Source organism: Lissotriton helveticus, chromosome 9, assembly GCF_964261635.1.
Source record: "Lissotriton helveticus chromosome 9, aLisHel1.1, whole genome shotgun sequence".
Lineage (NCBI taxonomy): Eukaryota > Metazoa > Chordata > Amphibia > Caudata > Salamandridae > Lissotriton > Lissotriton helveticus.
The window spans coordinates 338,098,896-338,113,538 of record NC_136070.1 but is presented as its reverse complement, the minus strand read 5'-3'; the positions used below and the strand labels follow the sequence as shown (position 1 = coordinate 338,113,538).

Genomic DNA, 14,643 nt, shown 5'->3' with positions numbered 1-14,643 from the left:
TATATATATATATATATTCCCACACGCAGGGCAACCTCAGCAGTGTAATTAGGAGAGCACTGGCAGGTCCTTATTAAAAGTTATTAACACCTTCGCTGCTGCGGCTATTCCGCCGCAGCGCTAAGGGGGCGGGTGGGCCGCGCGGCGCTCACGCGCTGGTGACGGAACCGCTCCGTCACCAGCCTCGGTGGAGCTGTGCTCATGACGGAGCGGTTCCGTCATGGCCCCGCCTGCTCAATAGAACGCGCCGCGCAGGCGCGCCGGGCGGGCCATGACGGAACCGCTCCGTCATCAGCACAGCGCCACCGCGGCTGATGACGGAGCGGTTCCGTCATTAGCGTCGAAGAGGTTAATTGGTGCACCCCCCAGCACTGACAGACGCCCTGAGACCTAATATGACATTTAGTACTATGGAAGTGTCTTCCCAGTGTGTTCTTGTGGTATGAGAGTCTGCCATTTATTGCAGTATTATCTTTCTTCCTGTGTTTGGTACTCGTGTGTAACATGCACCCGTCACTTTCTCGTGTAACACACTGTTTTCTACCTCTTACATTTGTTTATTTACGATACCTAAACAAGTGCCATCATGGCCTACGTAATGTTTGGTCTTGTGCTCGAGTGCCCTCTTTATATTGCAGTATTATATCTCTATGTTTACTTTGTACGCTTTTGTAACCTGCACACGACACTTTTTCCTCCTGTAATGCACCGTTTGCTACCTCCATTATTTTGTTGGTTCACGATTGTCACTTTTGTAATGCACCGTTTCTACCTCTTGTATTTTGTTGGTTCACGATTGTCACTTTTGTAATGCACCGTTTGCTACCTCTTGTATTTTGTTGGCTCACGATTGTCTTTTTTGCTTCATTTAATATAACGTTAGCTTTTGTATTTGTTCACTTGTAATGTTCTCATGTATCATTTCTGTTCTGTTCCTATTGTGAAGCGCTCTGACACCTTCGGGTAAAGTCCGCGCTATATAAAAACGCACAAATAAATAAAATAAAATAAATAAATATTTCTATGTCTTATGTCCATCCCGGTTTTTCATTCTGAAAATCTGGTCACCCTAGCAATCTGAAACATAGACAGCTATGGCTAACAAGCAATTGTATTGCCGAAAACGGATATACTTCTATAACTAGCTCACCCCCAAAAAAATATTTGGCGAAACGAAAAGTGTACCAACACTTAGTCACAAGCAGCATCATGGCGCTCTTCATTGCTTGCACCTCTCTGAAAGCATAAAGTCTAGTTATAGAGAACGTTTCTGAGCTAAACACAGCCAAGAGTATGCAAACTTTTTAAAGTGATTTTTTTTTGTAAGTTTACAGAACGATGGAGGCAATTCCAATCAACTAACAATTGCTGCCTTTGTTCGTAAAATTGTATTCTTTTAAAACATATTTATATTCGTTACCAAACGAAAATGCACCTTAAGGAATAAATCATGCGTGATTCGTCATATCTTTCCAGCTGTTAAATATGCAATGTCCCAAAGGTAGTTTTCATTATTTGTCTGTGTCTAACGATGTACACCACGGCATCATTCGAAGATGGCTGCGCTATTTACCCTCCTTCATTGAAGCCGTCCCTCTTCTCTGTCTATCCTGCAGTGTCACAGCCGCATTGTTGTGGCGTGCTGAAGTGACGAACTTCCGGCGCGCAGAGTCACCGGCCATATAGAAGGGAAAAGGATGGTGAGTGAGCGCTCGGCGTTTTGTAGGTTGTGATTAAGTGATTTGCTTGTGTTATGAAGGTGGCACTGTGCCGGCTAGGATACCGGGATGATAACACAGCGTCTGTCGGCAAGAGACACATTTTAACTTGCTGCCTCCGGTGTAAGAGGTGTAAATTGGGGAGATATGTCAACTCATGCTAGGCCTATGGGTCTGTGCTCCACGTCCTTTCTGCCCACCACTGGAAAACTAATTTGGTCATCCACTTCACTTAATTAATTGTCATATCCCTCTTTTCATCTGATGTTTATCTACTACGTTACCATAGCTTTTCCCTCATTCTGGCCCTAACAGGTTCCCTTACTGCTTCCGCTGAGTGTTTTATACCAATGTCAGAATAGTAGATCTCTGAATTGAACACGAACACCCTCACGTCCACAGTGAAATGTATCGGGCTGCCTGTCCATATATCCCCAGTAACCGACCCACTTTTTAGGTTGACCTTTGTCATTAGTGAGTAAAGCTCTCCCACTGTGTAACGACTCCCTTCCTTACTTATTCGTATTGTTCGCTGAAATTATATAGTAGAGGTGCCTTATATTTGCGGAGATTACATGAAACTAATTGCAAGAAATTTGATTTAAGGAAGACTTCCAAGTCAGTGTTTGGGAGGGAGGATGGGGAGTGAAACGTAAACAACTGTATAGTTACTGCAGATTGGTTTATTGTATTTTGAGGTTCATGGAGTTTTTGCTGCCTGAGGTGCCAATTTTCACTGCCAGCTGTACTACAAAACTAGAATTGATGCTTATTTTACACTTTCTATAAGTGAAGCACATTTGGAGGTCTCATGTTTGAGCACAAAATGTATCATTGTTGCATGCTGGGGAGTTTGCACATTGCGCTGTGTCATCTTGTTGCAGTGACGAGATGAAACAGGTTCTAGCACCCCTTAAAAGTGTCCAGCATTCTCGGATCATGAAACATTTGCTTATTGTCAGCATCCTGTACTTTGAGGTATTAGGAAAGTAAATGTGCTTAAGCTTTTAGGGCCACTAACATCTTTCAAGAATGAAAAGACAATTACGTCTGTAAAAACCATAAATAGTAAAGGCATCTTTGTGGCATGAATAGCCAGCCCACTGCAGCGTTACTCTTCAGATTGTGGCAGGCCTGTCACTCACATGGTGGAATTAGTTTTGTTTCTGAATCAACCTTGAGGTAATTGTAATCAACTAACATTACTCCCCATATTTTTAATATGTGTGTGTGTGTGTGTATGTATGTATGTATGTATGTATGTATATATATACACACACACACACACTTTTAGAATGTGTTTACATCTTTAAGCACATACACCTGAAATAACCAGCATTTGCAATGCAATAGGTCTCGCCATTGTTAAAGTTAGTTGTTGACGTTAAAAATTACAATGTTTTTTACTTTACTTTTTATACCAATAGCAATAGAACTATGCATATATAATTCCTTAACTGCAAATAAACAAACAAAAGAAAAAACATTGTCATTTTAAACGCCAAGACTTCTAACTTTAACAAATGCGAGACCAATGGCATTGGAAATGCTTGTTTTTGTTTTTTTACATTCACAACTGAGAGAGTGAATACATTTAAACCAGCGCAAGGGCAATAACCCATTTTTTATTGAAAACAGTCAAAGCAATAACTGCTACATCCGTTAGAAATGCACAAAAAGACTCGCAATATTAGCTTTTTTTCTCAGAGGATGGGGAGTGCTCAAAGCACAATTGTTGCACTGAGCTTCAAAAATCTTTTCACTGTTCCTGTGTCTTTGTACGTGAAAACGCATAGGTTCTAACCTTAGATGCTCAGGCAAAAGATTGTCTAAAATCCGGGAGTAAAAATGCACATCTTTTAAGGTGAGAAAATATGCTTTATTCACATTGAGCTGTAACTGAGTGTAGTCAGTCAGACGTCTTAGAAAAGCAACTTTTTGCTGTCCTTACTAATTTCACTGAGTGACTCGTCCCTCTGACATTCCTACAAACAGTTTACGCCTGTGTCGGAATTTTACGAGGCATCCGCAGTTATGAATGTGCTCTGAAGGTGCTGGCACTGATTTATTGAATGGTGGCAGGTAGACTTTCTGACTGGCTTGCTCCCATGCATTTGTTTTCCTGGACTTGTCTGCTCTGCCTGATTTTCTGAGGGCAGCGAACACTCTTGCTCAGTTTTCTCATTCACAGCAGGACGTGAGCCCATCCCAGAGTAGTGTAAATTGATGTATTCGTTAGGATGCTATATACTTGAATCAGCAGCCTGCTGGTTGGCGAGTCATAAGTGGCTTAACTGGCACTGGGAGTAAATCAAAGAGCTACAATTGTAAAGCAGAACATTACCGGCAAAAGTTTCGAACGAAGCAAAAAAACAACCAACAAAAAAAGCATTTGCAGTGCAATAGATCTCGCATTTACTCGAGTTTGAATCATTGTAAATGACCATGCCTTTTATTTACTTTTTGTTTTTTAGAACATAAATAAAAGGCATTAGCATTTACAATACGAATAGCTCAAACTCTCGCGAATGCAAGACCTATTGCATTGCAAATGCTTGTTTAGAGACTTAGCGAAGATGTGGTTTAATGGTCTAAGCAGACGACTTTGAAGTTGGATAACTAGGTTCGTGTCAGGTGGGAGGCTCAAACATACAGTGATTTCCGACAAATTACTTAATCTCCACATGCCTAAAAATAATTATAAAGGAACGAGTTCGTCTGAAAAGTGTTGCTAAATAAAAGCAGCACTGGGTGGAAAAAAAAAGTAGTGTTCCGAAAGTAAAAGAAAAGCACTGCAAGGGTAACAATACCATACTTAGCCAGTGCTCATCTGCTGAACAATGGAAGTGACGTATCGCGGGCTGTACCAGTTTTAAGGCAGTAAAGAAGAGCAACGCAAGAGTCTGACCAATGGTGAGTAGCAGGAGGGAATAGAGTAGTATTATTGATGACACCAGGTCTTGCAGACAGCTAAACTTACAAATGAGATGCATGATCAAATCATTTGACCTTTTCAACACATCAGTCATAACTGTTTCATTATTTACTTTCTAATTTATGTTAATCACCTGCCGACTGCATCACCATTTCAAGATGACCGCATTGTTTATTTGCCTTTATTATGAACCTCTCTCTTTTGTGCCTTTGCCAAGTATAGTGGAGAATGCGCACTTCATACTCGAGCCAATGCATTAGTAGAAATGGCATGGGTTTTGTTTTATAGATGGCAGTAGATCAAGGTTTAAAAAACGCAGCTATTTGTCATGTACCACACACAATGGGCTGGATCACGTGTCGACCCGTCTGGTCCACTGAGTGTTAGTATGTGTTCCTGGTTTTTATGTCTGTGTTCTCTTGTGTGTGTCTATTCTATCCAACAGCAATGCTCAATACCCACTGGTAACTATGCAGCAATGTGGTCCACTAGAACTGCCCTGTATTTATGGGCCTTCTGGCAGTTCGTGACACACAAGTCTGAGCTCGATTTTCCTTGACCCCAGCCTCTTCCCTTTTGGCAGTTTTGTTCAGTCTAAACCTCGCTGTCACCTCTGACTCTCTTCCTGAACCCCAGCCTCTTCTTCTTTCCCGCCTCACCAACCTGATCTACTTTCCTTGACTAGTTCATCTTCCCCTCTCTCTATTCTTTGCATACAGCCTTGACTGTGATTCTCTTTCGCTCTAGCTGCTAACCCTTTGTCTGACTACTTATCCCATAAGTTTCATCCCCGTCTTAATCTCCAACTTCCCCTGCTTGTCGATCCTCAAACCATCCACGGAGACTCACTTAACTCCAATTCCTACCCCTTCTTATTTCCATGACTCTACCATAGCCTGTCGTCTTTCCCCTCCTCTAGTTCATACGCTTATCCCCATTCCCCGAATTTCCATATTTACACAATGTTTCATTTTCTCTACACCCTTTCCATATTTCTCCTTTTCCCCTATCTGCGACCAACGCTCAAAATTATTTCTATAGACATGGTTATGTTAGCTTGATGTTGACTGTGCAAGATGGTCTACAAAACGTATGGGTTTAAAGTTAATAAATTAATTTGTTTTGCGAGTAGTAAAGTGTGGGTTGTGTGTTGAGTTGGCTCATTGTTTAAGAGGGTCAAAGTTAATGTGGTCTTCTATTCAAAACTGGGAGGTTTTAGAAATGTGTTTAATCTCCAATTTTTTAAATTTTTTTATTGAACAGTGGTCCTGCTGATGTAGATCTCTCACTGGCAGTGCTTTATTAGTAGGCGTGTATCACACTGCATTGGAAATTGTAGCATGTAACACACAATCTCTGTTGTAGGTGCAGTCACCCACTGAACTTTTTCTCTGCTCTTAGAATCTGTGAACAGCAGGATATACACAGATGTCTGCAGTAGGTGCGCTTACACACAGTGGTCTGAAATATAGTTAAAATCTGAGACATGCATTGTACTCCTACATCTCTGCAGTGATTATTTTTCACCAGTTTGACCTTTACCAGGATTGAAAGCAGTGTCCAGATGCAGATTAGGTACAGAAATTTACAGATTTTTTCCCATCCACATAGCAACTGCATACGTGCAGTTTTTAAAGTTGGTGGCAATTACCTCTGTGTCCTTCGTGATGGACACAATTATTTGTGCATTATTGAAGTAGGACAGTACCTGGAGCCCAAAGAACCATGTACATTTTTCCAGTGGGGAAACATATAAGTTAAATAATGTAGGGCTCAGGGAAGAGCCCTGAGGAACCCCATATGGCAGAGTGATGGATTCCGAACAGACCTGATCCAGAGTCACAGTTGAGACCCATCACTCAGAAAGCATGCTACGAGCTTTAGTGCTGAGTATATGACTCCCAGTTGTTGCAGCCGACCAACAAGCATGGTTAGAAAGAGGGTATCAAAGGCTACGGACAGATCCAAAAAGATCAAGGTAAAATCCTGCCCTGCATCCACCATGGATCGAATGTTATTAACTGCCGATACCAATGTGGTTTCAGTCCCATGGTTACTCCTGAACCTAAACTGGGAGGCATCCAGCAAATGATGTGCCAAATGAGCCAACAGCTGGCCATTCAAATGTTTTTCCAACATTTTGGGGAGTATCGGAGGAAGGGAGATAGTCCAATAATTTTTTTAATCGTAGAGGTCCAGATTCAGTTTTTTTCCAAGGAGAGGCTTAACTGCAGTTTTTTTTCTCCCAAAGTTGAGGGTAGCATCCAGTTTGGTACAGGAGAAGAAGTTTAAAGGTCACTAAACAAGGGAGATAGTAATAGTCCCTGCAAATGTAAATTACCCGAGCAGCCGCACAGCGGCGGGCTTTATGTATCCTTTGGGCTGGGTATTTTAACCCCTCCGCTGCGCCGAACGTTCCGCGCTGGTGCGGAACGTTCTATTGCGCGGGCGGGGCCAGAACGTTCAGTGGACGTGTGCAGCACTACCGAGGTAGTGCACGCGACATCCGCTGAACATGCGCCGCCCGGAAGGGGTTAATTGCATAATTTGTAAGTACAGCTCTCAACGTGTTTGTGGGCTGGAGGAAACTGTGGGCCAGTCACTGGGCCATTTTATTCACACTCCTCGGTGAAGCCTTAAACTCTATTTTTGTAGGAAATGACCTATGTTTATTAAATAATTATGTCTGCCATTCTTCCTCTGAGTGCCCTACCTATGTTGGCGGTGGCAGGGCCAATTCCATCGACTTTATGCTAATGTCAAGGAATTTTACCACTCTTGTCCAGGATTTCATGGTTAAGCCTAATTGTGAAAGTGATTGTTAGATCTGGGGGTCTCTAGTTGGCAATGGTATTCACCTTTTTCCAAATAGGGACCCTTACTTCTAAGTCAGGATAAGGGGATTACACTCCTAAATAACCCCTGCTCACCCCCTTGGTAGCTTGGCACAAGCAGACAGGCTTATCTCGGAGGCAGTGTGTTAAGCATTTGTGAATATACACAGTAATACAGTGAAAACACTACAGATGGACACAACACAGGTTTTATAAAAATAAGTATTCATGATACGACAGCAGGCAGCTTTGACGAAGACACGCTTCCTGGGAGAAGCGGCAGTGGCACGCTTCTCCGGCGAGGCGACTATTTCAGCTGCAGTGGCGTCGCATTTCTTCTCAATGTGTTGTGCTTCCTGCTCCCAGCGACACGCAGGCTTTGGCAAACAGAATTCCCAGCAAGGAAACTCTGAGGGGAGCTGGAGATGAAGTCTTTTGTCCCTGAGTCTTCAGCAGGAGGCAAACACAGGTTCAAGTCCTTGGAGAATATTCTGTAAGATGATGAAAGTCCTTAAAAATGTCCTTCTCCTTTCCTTGGCCATGAAGAAACCACTGCAGGCCAACCTAGCAAATAGCACACTGGCAGAGGGGCAGTCCAAACCCCTGCAGCTTCCTTGGTTCTTCTCCTTGGCAAAAGGTTTCTTGTTCCAGAAGTGAACTAAAGTTCTTGGGACTGGGTTCCAATATTTATACCCCAAAATCCTTTGTTCTCTGAAGGCAGAGAGGCCTCTGCCTTGTCCAAACCAGTTCCTGAGCACTTTGTTTACATGACTCCTTCCTTCCTTTCACAGTGCAGGGCAGAGACACCAGAAACACCACAGGAGGTGGAGCCAGCATTGTAGAGGGAAGGCCCAGCCCTTTTCAGGTCCCAGATGCAACTCCTCCCTCCCATCTAGATGCAGATCTCTCTATTCACCACTGGGCTGCCCCAGCATGTCTCCTGGAATCCCCCCAGCCCTGTCACTCAAAACTCCAGACAAGGAATACACAACCTAGCAGAGGCAGGCCTGGACAGTTAGGCAAGAAAATACCTACTTTCTAAAAGTGGTATTTTCAAACACAAAATGTTAAAACCAACTTTACTAAAATATGTATTTCATCATTCTGAGTTCAGGCATACTAAATTCGAATTTCTACCATGTTCCCTGAGTCAGTTAGGATTATAAAATGTGATAATCTAACTGCCCATTCTGGCCTATGGAGAACAGGTAGCCTTGCAATAGTAAAAAACGAAAATGGCTGTCATTCACTATTTGGACATGCTACACACACCAGGGCATGTCCTACCTTATACTTACAATGCACCCTGCTCTTGGGCCGACCATAGGGGTGTCTGATATGAAGCATAGGGAAGGTTTAGGGACTGGAAAATGGGTGCACTTGCCAAATCGACATGGCAGTCACAGGCTGCACACAGGCCTTGCAATGGCAGGCCTGAGACACACTTTAAAAGCTGCTTCTGTGGGTGGCACAACCAGTGGTGCAAGCCCACCAGCAGCATTAGATTTACAAGCCCTGGGCACACATGGTGCACTGTACTAGGGTCTGACAAGTAAATAAAATAACCCAATCATGGAGTCACTAATCAATACATTAATTTAACATAGGGAGCACTTGCACTGTGACACTGAATAGCAGTGGCACAGTGCCCAACGCATATAACCAGCAAAAACATATCAAAAACGGAGGAGATAATCCGTCAAAATGGAACGGAGACTCAGGCTAATGATGTCAGGTCTAACAGTGATCATAATACTCTCATTGTCTCCCTCAATTTAAAGATTCAGGTGGGGGACCGTGATGTTCATCCATTCAAATAAAGAAGTCAGATTAAATTGGGGACCGGTTAACCCCTCTAAATTTGAGGAAGATACCATCAAAGGAAATTATTATTTAATAGTTGATTGATTGCAGTTAGACTCCTCCCCGATGGAACTTGTTTGGGAGTTTGAGTTACTTTCTCTAGACATAGCCAAGAGGCTGACCAGGAATGCCCCTCAAAAGCAACCCCTAGAGGCTCGTTGGTTTAACACTGAAGGCTCCAGGGCCCATAAGGAATTAAAGAGAGCTCTTCGTGCCACTCCCCGTGATAAAGAGCTAATCAAATCCAGAAGATATAAATATAAAAATGTGATTGAAAATAGAAAGGCGGAATTGAGGTGTATGGCATGGGAATCTCTGGAAAGAGCAGGATCCCTAAAAGACTCCAAAGAATTCTGGGAAATTAGTAATCGTCCGTTTTTCACCAAAGACGGTAGACAGATGGACTCGCTGATCTTGGGGGAAGCATGGGAAGCCCACTTCTCTGGCATTTTTAACCCTCTACACAAGACAATAGAGGAGGACTCAAGGGTTATGCCCGTTGACATAATGAGAGCCTTCAACTCAGTTATTGTATCACAGTTGCTGAGGTGGAGGAGGCCTTAGCACAGGGTATCTGAAAGCCCCAGGCCCAGATGGGATGCTCCTTGATCTAAATCAAACCCTAATCTATTAACACCTCTTTTGACAAATGTTTTTAAAGCAGCTATTATTGGTCCTTTGCCCGTGACTTTGAAGGAGGCAGTAGTAGTCCCAGTTTTTAAAAAGGGCAGTAGGCGTGATCGGCTTGCTGTAGGCCCATTTCACTGATTGACGCCACAGCTAATATACTGGGCAGGGTGCTTCTTGTTCATTTAGAAGTTTGGGCATCCACCACAGGGTTCATGTCCAACACACAATATGGTTTTAGGAAGGGAATGGGCACGACCGAGCAATGTCTTAATTTGTCTCTAATCGTCAACAAGTATGTGAGGGCCAGAAAGGGCTCGATCCACCTGGCCTTCATGGACTTATCTAGTGCTTTCAACACCGTCAACAGGGACAAATTGTGGACCATGATGGAAGGTATGGGCGTTAAAGAAGCACTAGTAACCCTTCATTGTAGGTTACACTCACCATAAGATATGGTAATAAAGGGGGTGAAATAACTTGCCCAATCATTTCGACAGAGGGTGCCTGGAAAGGGTGCATTTTAGCCCCATTTCTGTTTTTAATTTAGTCAAATGGACTGTATGCTTTTTTATCAAGTAGGGCGCTCGATTTTCTCAAAATCGGTAACATCTGTTCCTTGATTATCATATGCAGATGATAGTCTTAATAGCGAGTACAGATATGAGCCTGCAAAAATCTCTTAATGCTTTTACTGATTTTATGTTTTTCCCCAATCTAAAAGTCAATTTTATTAAATCTTATATAATGGTCCTAAGACCTCAAAAACTAAAACTTTTGTCATACAGGGCAAGAGATTAGAAAAGGTAAATCATTTTTCGTGTTTGGGCAATCTATTTAATAACCAGATGAAATGGGAATCACTTTTAACCACTAGAGTACAACAGACAAATAGGGTTGTGGACGTCCTACTTCGCTTTGCAAGTAAATTAGGGCACAAGCCTGTGAGGCAATTAGTCACGCTCTATAGAGCTAAATGTCTCACAACCGCAACTTATGGGGCCAGTGTTTGGGGAAATTACAAAAGCCAACACCTCTAAGTAATAGAGAATAAGTTCATCGAAAGATTACTGATAACCCGGAATTGTGCCCCCACCCTTTGCTGTCACAAGGAACTGGGATTAGAGTGTATAGAAGACCGCGTAAGTAGTGCCCCTCTGCTCTTATAGGCCAAGATTTGGCTGTCAGAGGATCTAATGTTTTCAAGAGAAGCTATCAAAGATTGTCTAAACTCGGGTAATGCTTTTAAGATACCTGGTCCATTATCTGAGGGAAAAATACCACGAGATAGGACTGGGGAATTTGTTAAAAAATCCTGAAAGTATTCCCCAAATGCCAAGGTTATTATTAAAGAAGTGTGCCGTAATAGGGGCAATGTGCGCGATTATTAGCATGGCGTGATAGTCTTGTCCCATTAGTTCCCCGCCCCACTGCAATATTACAACTTTTTCCATCAATTCTCAGATTAGATTTTATTTACCTAGATTCCGCTTATGCACTGTGCACTTTTTGCTGGCATTTCCGCACCAAGGAGGGTGGTCGGATAAGCTCATGTCTTGCTCGTGCGATCATTTTTTTAGCCAAATCACGATGCACTTTCTATTATTCTGCCCTTTATATAAATCAGCGAGAACTAGATTTTTACTTCAGTTATTCACGAAGATTCGTCCTTGCTCACATATTGATGGTTTTCATTTTCTATATACATTGGCCAACGCGGATATTTCACATAACTACTGGTGTATGTCATACTGCTCGAATTTACTTTTGTATGTAAATAATATATTGCTGGAATCTTATGAATTGTGTTTTTAGCTCTTTTATTGTGACTGTTTGATGAATTGTAAAAATTCTACTGGAATTGACAAACTTTTATGGTTCCTTGAACCGAAATAGTTCTTCTTGACTTGACTTCTTGACTTAAGTGTGTTACATAGTTGTGGTACTAATATTGACCTCGAAGAAGTCAATTTCATTCGATTTTATTATGCACAATTTATTAACATGTTTACACACAAAATTGCTACATAATTAAGACGAGTAAATATGAAATCCAGAAGTGCTTTACAAAAGTAATCATTTAAGACTCTTCAATTTGTACTTGACCCTTAAAAAATGTAATGCAACAATTAAGGATCGTATCAGTCAGATTAAAACATGCAAAGATTGCTTGTTGGTAAGCGGATGCCATATTGATTAAAAACCACCGTCAGGTCCCTTAAATTTGTGGGGCAAATACATACTAGATGAACAAGGTCCTCTTCACCTTGATGATGTTGTAGTTAATATTTTTCTACTTAATATGTTGACAAAGATCCGTTACATGGCTGCATGGAGATTAGAGTTTTAGATCCCATTTAGAGATACGTTCCACAGTACAGCACTGATATGCCAAGAACCCTAGCGCAGAATATAACATTGCTGCTTTTGAACCCAGTTTATAGAACTATGTGTGTTTGCCTCAAGAGGTAGCTATAGTACCCCTACAATTTTTAGCGTTCCTTTCACTCTTCAAAGCTGACAGGCCCCTGGAAAAATTTAAGTTATTTTACTTGTGCATATTTCAATGTGAGGCCTTATGTAGAGTGTCGTGCCCAGGGCTGGTGGCCATTCGATAACGGTAACTGAGTTATGCCTTGAAAAAGCCAGTATTTGTCACCTTTGGAACCTTTTGTTTATTTTTCATGGAATGCACATAGTGCGCCATGACGCTACTGGCACCCGCGTCATCAACCTATTCACGCACCTACAGAATGACGCAGGCATTATTTTATTTTTTTACTGATTTATTGATCCAACATAGCGAACACAACTTAAAGCAGTAAATGGGGAAAAAAAAACTTTTTCAATTTGAGCTAAAGTGAATTTCTGCAAGTAGAGTGGACTGGCAGCAGATGGGAGCTGCTGGGCACTTCTAGAAATGTACGGACATATATAAACAAGCATTTGCAAAGCCAGTATGTCTCGCCTTTGTGACCTATTTGCTTTCCCAATGTGTTTAAGCCACGCTCCACAGCATCGTTGATGCTGTGCAGCGTGGCTAATGTAAAATAAAAAAACGCTCATGCTGCATTTTGTAGGTGTGTGTGCCAAATATACACAAGTCTATATAGTGACACTACCATCTTTTAAAAAACCAATTCAATTGCTTATAGATGCCGAGACAGTAACTAAAAACAACTTACAAAAGCTTTTTAAAAATGTTTTTTTAAAGCAGACGGGGACAGAATCAACGGGGAGATGAAAGCAACACCGGGGAGGGCCAGGGACATTGAAGCAACAAGTAGGAGGTACACAAGCAGAAGTTGGGAGATGTGTGAGTAACGGGAGATGTGGGTACAAAGAAGCAGCACGGGGAGAGAGGGGTGGGTGCAACACAGAGAAGGACACGGGCATGAATAATGCAACAGGGTCTGAGGCAGAAAAAGCACACAGGTCCAGGCAGCAGCATGTGGTGGGAGAGAAGTACATGAGGGAAACCACTTAAAAACACATGAACTCTGCAGCATGGGCACTATGTAAATGCACACATGGTAAAGAGCCAATGCTCCATGGGAGGGACAAGAATAAGATTGACATGATGGGACATGAGTGACAAGGAAAGCCAGCCAGTGGTAAGCAACAGACAGACTCCAAGACCCTCTATGTACATGATAAGCCACAGTATGTCTCACAACAGCTGTCTAGTAGGCTTAACCTAATAAATATAAAAATGACTGCAAGGGTTGGGGGCAATGGAGGAGCAAATTCAGTGTAGCAATAGGGAGTGCGTGGGGGGTAAATTAATATAAATAATGCTGGGTTAAAAGAAAAGGTATAAAGGAGACGGGGAAATGCATCACAAGGGAGAGGGTCTGATAGAGTGTGGGGTGAGAAGCACACAATGGAGTCAGAGAAAACCTGCACTCAGTGCTTGATGAAAAGAAAAAAATTGGTTCCTAAATGTGATCAGCAGAAGGATACAAGTCAGCCATTTCAAAAGCATGGGAAAGGAGCTATGCTCTAGGTCAAATGAGTGACAAGCCAACTAATGGTAAGCAATGGACGAGAACTAAGTAAATTTTTGGTATTGTCTGAAAGAGAATTTTGCCCGTAGAGAGCTCAATGCTGTCTAGAAGGTGAGAACTAAAAAGATATTTTGTATTTTTAAATTGTTCAATTAGAGAAATATAGAGTTAATATGCAAAGAGTATGCAGAAAATGTACCTGGCGATGTTATGTGAACATTTCAACTCCTTCAAAATTGAGGGTAGAGAGGAAAATGCCTAAACCTTTGTCCTCCCAACCAAGACTACACAAACAATTGAAAGGCTCGTCTCTATATGATCATTAACATATCCATTCCGACACACTGATCTCTGGGAAATGTGAGGCCCACCCATGTCAAATGTGTCATGCTTCCTCATTAGACTTCCCACTCTCAGGGCTCAATTAAGTCCCTAGTGGGGTCTACCACTATGTGTGGGAGTAAGAGTTTTTTTGTAAAATTGTTCCTGTAAAGGATTAACAGTCGCTAGAGTAGAAGAAATGTTAAAACTATCCAAAAAGTTTTTTATTATCGGGTGCCCTGATAGCATTAAAAACAGATGATACTGTAGGGTTATCAATCACCCTCTCATTCTCACACATGCCAACGTGTTTCATTTCGGACATCTTCCCTAGTGGC

At 42.1% G+C, this 14,643-nt stretch overlaps 1 protein-coding gene across 1 annotated transcript in view; it reads left to right on the top strand.

Moving 5' to 3' along the window:
• The first annotated feature begins 1,651 nt into the window (after positions 1–1,651).
• The window catches only part of PSMC1 (proteasome 26S subunit, ATPase 1), a 74,433-nt gene continuing 61,441 nt past the window's right edge, over positions 1,652–14,643 (top strand). The window contains exon 1 of the mRNA XM_078660061.1: positions 1,652–1,700. Within this exon, the coding sequence (XP_078516187.1) occupies positions 1,698–1,700 (3 nt within the window). The 5' untranslated portion in view covers positions 1,652–1,697. The remainder of the gene's footprint in view (positions 1,701–14,643) is intronic.